Source organism: Coregonus clupeaformis, chromosome 6 (genome assembly GCF_020615455.1).
Source record: "Coregonus clupeaformis isolate EN_2021a chromosome 6, ASM2061545v1, whole genome shotgun sequence".
NCBI classification, from domain to species: Eukaryota; Metazoa; Chordata; class Actinopteri; order Salmoniformes; family Salmonidae; genus Coregonus; species Coregonus clupeaformis.
This window is the reverse complement of record NC_059197.1, coordinates 14,198,034-14,201,836: the sequence shown is the minus strand read 5'-3', so window position 1 is coordinate 14,201,836 and position 3,803 is coordinate 14,198,034. Positions and strand designations below refer to the sequence as shown.

Sequence of the window (3,803 nt, the reverse complement as noted above, 5' to 3'; positions counted from 1 at the left end):
TCTCTCTCACAAAAGGTAAAATAATTTGCAACCTTTCTTACCTCTTGTTTTAGAAGCAAATTATACAACAGGTGCTTATCAGTGTAAATATTGAGTGAAGTATTTAATTGGCTCAAACATTAAAATGTGAATAAGTGTAGTCATAACATTGCAATTAATCACAAACTGATGATTACAAGGGTGGAAATGGTCCCTATTACCTTGGCATTGGTTGCAGAACAGTGTGTAATATGCCTAAATAAATGATTTAAAGATTTTCCTGAGGAAATCATTCATTGTTGAAGAGTTAATACTGACAATGACAACTGAACCATACAATACTCATAAAAGTATCACTATTTCAAAAGTATATAATTGAAAAGCATCAGCCAAGCATCGTATCAAAGTAAACCTCAAATGATCTCAGCATTCATTACATCACGTTACAGTAATAATGGGGAAGAAATCATTATTAGGTGTGAAAGGCTTTGTGAGATCCAAAGGGAAAAGCTTCACAACAAAGCATAGTGTGTGATTATCTGATTTGTGTTTGTGAAATACAGTACAAGACGTTTCAAAGCTTTGAGCGAAGAAACCAACACACTAGCTTTACTGCACTGGTCATTTTGAACACATCCCTCCCTAACAAGCGCACCACCATCCAACTCACTATTTGGCATAGCTTAGCAGCAACACAGGACAGATTTATTCAGAAAACTCCTATGCCTTTAATCTTGCCAAGGACCAACCATCCATCAAATACATCTGTGCTGTACCCTACCAGTGATTACTATGAGAGGGCCAGTTTATATGCAGTTATATGGTTGTAGTTGGCTAGATGATGATGGTTTTAGGGAGGTTATAGTGTTCTGACTGATTTGGGCCAGTGGAGTGATATATTTCAACAATAACTTTCTTTCTGTAATTACTTGGGGTCTTAACTATGGCATGTGCCCAGGATTACAGGATTTAAGTGTGGATTAAAATGTGCAAGTGATGCATAGCAACTGCTAGTAACTAGAGCAACACTTTACAGTTAAGTTATAAGACTGATGGTTGGGGCAGGTGAAATCATTTCATTGATCATAGACTGGCTGAGGTGTTTGTGCTACTAAATTGTTTCATATAATGATATTTTGATGGGAATTAAGGTCAGTGGGACTTTTACCTTGTGTTTTACCTAATTAGTTCAATAACGATGTGTGAAGTCAAGTATTAAAGGAGGTAAAACATTAACTATTTCACAAGTCTGGATCCAAGAGTGAATGTTACACAACTCCATTCTCAACTCCATTCTCTCTTACAGCCTCATTATCGCTTTTAGAAAGTTGTGAAGGGCAGCAATTTCATCCGAAGACCAATGATTTTGAAAGATAAGAACGTTATTAATCATTGAATTCTAGTTCATAATATTTGTTCCATTCAATTCAAAGCATCCAAGAGCCTTGAACAAAATATGAATATTTAATCTGCAGTTTTAAGACACATTGAATTTCATGACTGGCATTGAGGGAAGGATAGGTTATAGGGTGGGATGAAGACTTATCTTGGAAGATTAAACATATTCATTCTGTATTAATAGTATTCAGTCTGTATATATCTAGCAGTTCTTGGATGACAAGGATATTTATTTATTTGTCTGGGTGTGTACTAAATGTAAACAACATATTCTCTAACAGACGACAGGACCTAGAAAATGGTGTTTGGCATCCGGAAGCGCATCCAGGACTACCAGGTGGAGCGAAGAATCCGCAGAACCCGGCTGGTGACCAAAGATGGCCGCTGTAACATTGAATTCGGCAATGTGAAGTACGGCAACCACTTTGCCTTCCTCGTGGACTTCTGGACGACCTTCGTGGAGTTCCGCTGGCGCTTTGTCCTCTTCTTCTTCATCGCCTCCTTCACCCTGAGCTGGTTCATCTTCAGCCTGCTGTGGTTCTGGATCGCCCGGAACAATGGGGACCTGAAGTGGCAGAACCCCTCAAACGACCACACCCCCTGTGTGTGGAACGTGTACAGTCTCACTACAGCCTTCCTCTTCTCCCTGGAGACCCAGACCACCATCGGGTATGGTGTACGCGCTATTACCCCTCACTGTCCTGGTGCTGTAGCCCTCATCATTATCCAGACTCTCATAGGGGCCCTCATACACTGCTTCATATGCGGAGTCATCGTGTCCAAGATATCCCTCCCTAAGAAAAGGGCCAAGACCATCACATTCAGTGAGATGGCTGTCATCTGTCCTAAGAAGGACTTCCTTTGCCTCATGATAAGAGTGGCCAACTTACGCAAGACCTTGATGATCGGGAGCCAGATCTACGGCAAGCTGTTGAGGACAACCGTCAAACCCGACGGGGAGACAATCATCATGGACCAGGTGAACATTGAGTTCATGATGGACGCTGGGAAGGACAACCTCTTCTTTGTGTGCCCTCTCACACTCTACCATGTGATTGATAAGGCTAGCCCTTTCTTTGAGATGGCAGTGGACACGCTCCATAAGCAGGAGTTTGAGCTGGTGGTCTTTCTGGACGGCACAGCCGAGACCACCAGCTCAGCCTGCCAGGTCAGGACTTCCTTCATCCCTCAGGAGATCATGTGGGGTTACAACTTCCTGCCTATTATCTCCCGCAACAAAGAGGGCAAGTACAGAGTGGACTTCTCCAACTTCTCCAAGGTGGTGGCCGTGGCCACTGCACACTGTGCCTACTGCTTCCACAACATGATGGGACACCACCTCCCCTCAATTAACGGAATCGACAACGGAGGATTTGAAGTGATTGGTATCCTAGAATAACCTAATATGACCAAGATGTGAACTTTTGGAGGTAATATGTGATATTGTAATATTTATATATAAAGTAGGATCCGAAATTAAACATACCCTTGATAAAGATGAGCAATAATGACTGTATAAAATAATTCAAATACTGTGCTATATTGCATACAATGTTTTGGGGGGAAAATTATAATATTATTTCCGATACAACTGCTCAGAGAAAGAGATTTTGTTCAACAAGTAATGTATTTTTTCTCAATAAGGTACGGGTCAAAATGATTGACACCCCTAAGATTCTTATAAATAAAGTAGTCCAAAGTTGAGTATTTGGTCCCATATTCCTAGCACGCAATGACTACATCAAGCTTGTGACTCTACAAACTTGATGGATGCATTTGCAGTTTGTTTTGGTTGTGTTTGAGATTATTTTGAGCACAATAGAAATGAATAGTAAATAATGTATTGTGTCATTTTGGAGTGACGTTTATTGTAAATAACAATAGAATATGTTTCCAAACACATCTACATTAATGTGGATGCTACCATGATTACGGATAATCCTGAATGAATCGTGAATAATGATGAGTGAGAACGTTACAGAGGGTCAAAGATCATACCCCCAAGACATGCTAACCTCTCACCATTACCATCTTTGACCCTCTGACGCTCTCCTTCTTTCGAGAGACTTAAAAAGCTGCAATATTACATGCCTTGCAGAGACCTGGCTGGATGACTCTATGTACATAGGACTCCATGCACTGGCACAATCAGACGAAGGCGGCCTCGGGCTAGTCCAAAGGGGGAGGGGTGTGTCTCTTCATGAACAACAACTGGCGCGCTGCATCCAGTGTGAAGCAAATCTCGAACTTTTGCTCACCTGATATAGAATACCTATAATAATATAATATAACATGCCATTTAGCAGACGCTTTTATCCAAAGCGACTTACAGTCACGTGTGCATACATATTTATGTATGGGTGGTCCTGGGGATCGAACCCACTACCCTGGCGTTACAAGCGCCATGCTCTACCAATTGAGCTACA

At 41.3% G+C, this 3,803-nt stretch overlaps 1 protein-coding gene across 1 annotated transcript; it reads left to right on the top strand.

The window, feature by feature from the left end:
• Positions 1–3,053, top strand: LOC121567771 (ATP-sensitive inward rectifier potassium channel 1-like). The gene has a single exon (XM_041878033.2). It carries the CDS (start codon positions 1,676–1,678, stop codon positions 2,774–2,776), a length of 1,101 nt encoding a protein of 366 aa, XP_041733967.2. The 5' UTR covers positions 1–1,675; the 3' UTR covers positions 2,777–3,053.
• Positions 3,054–3,803: the final 750 nt, after the last annotated feature.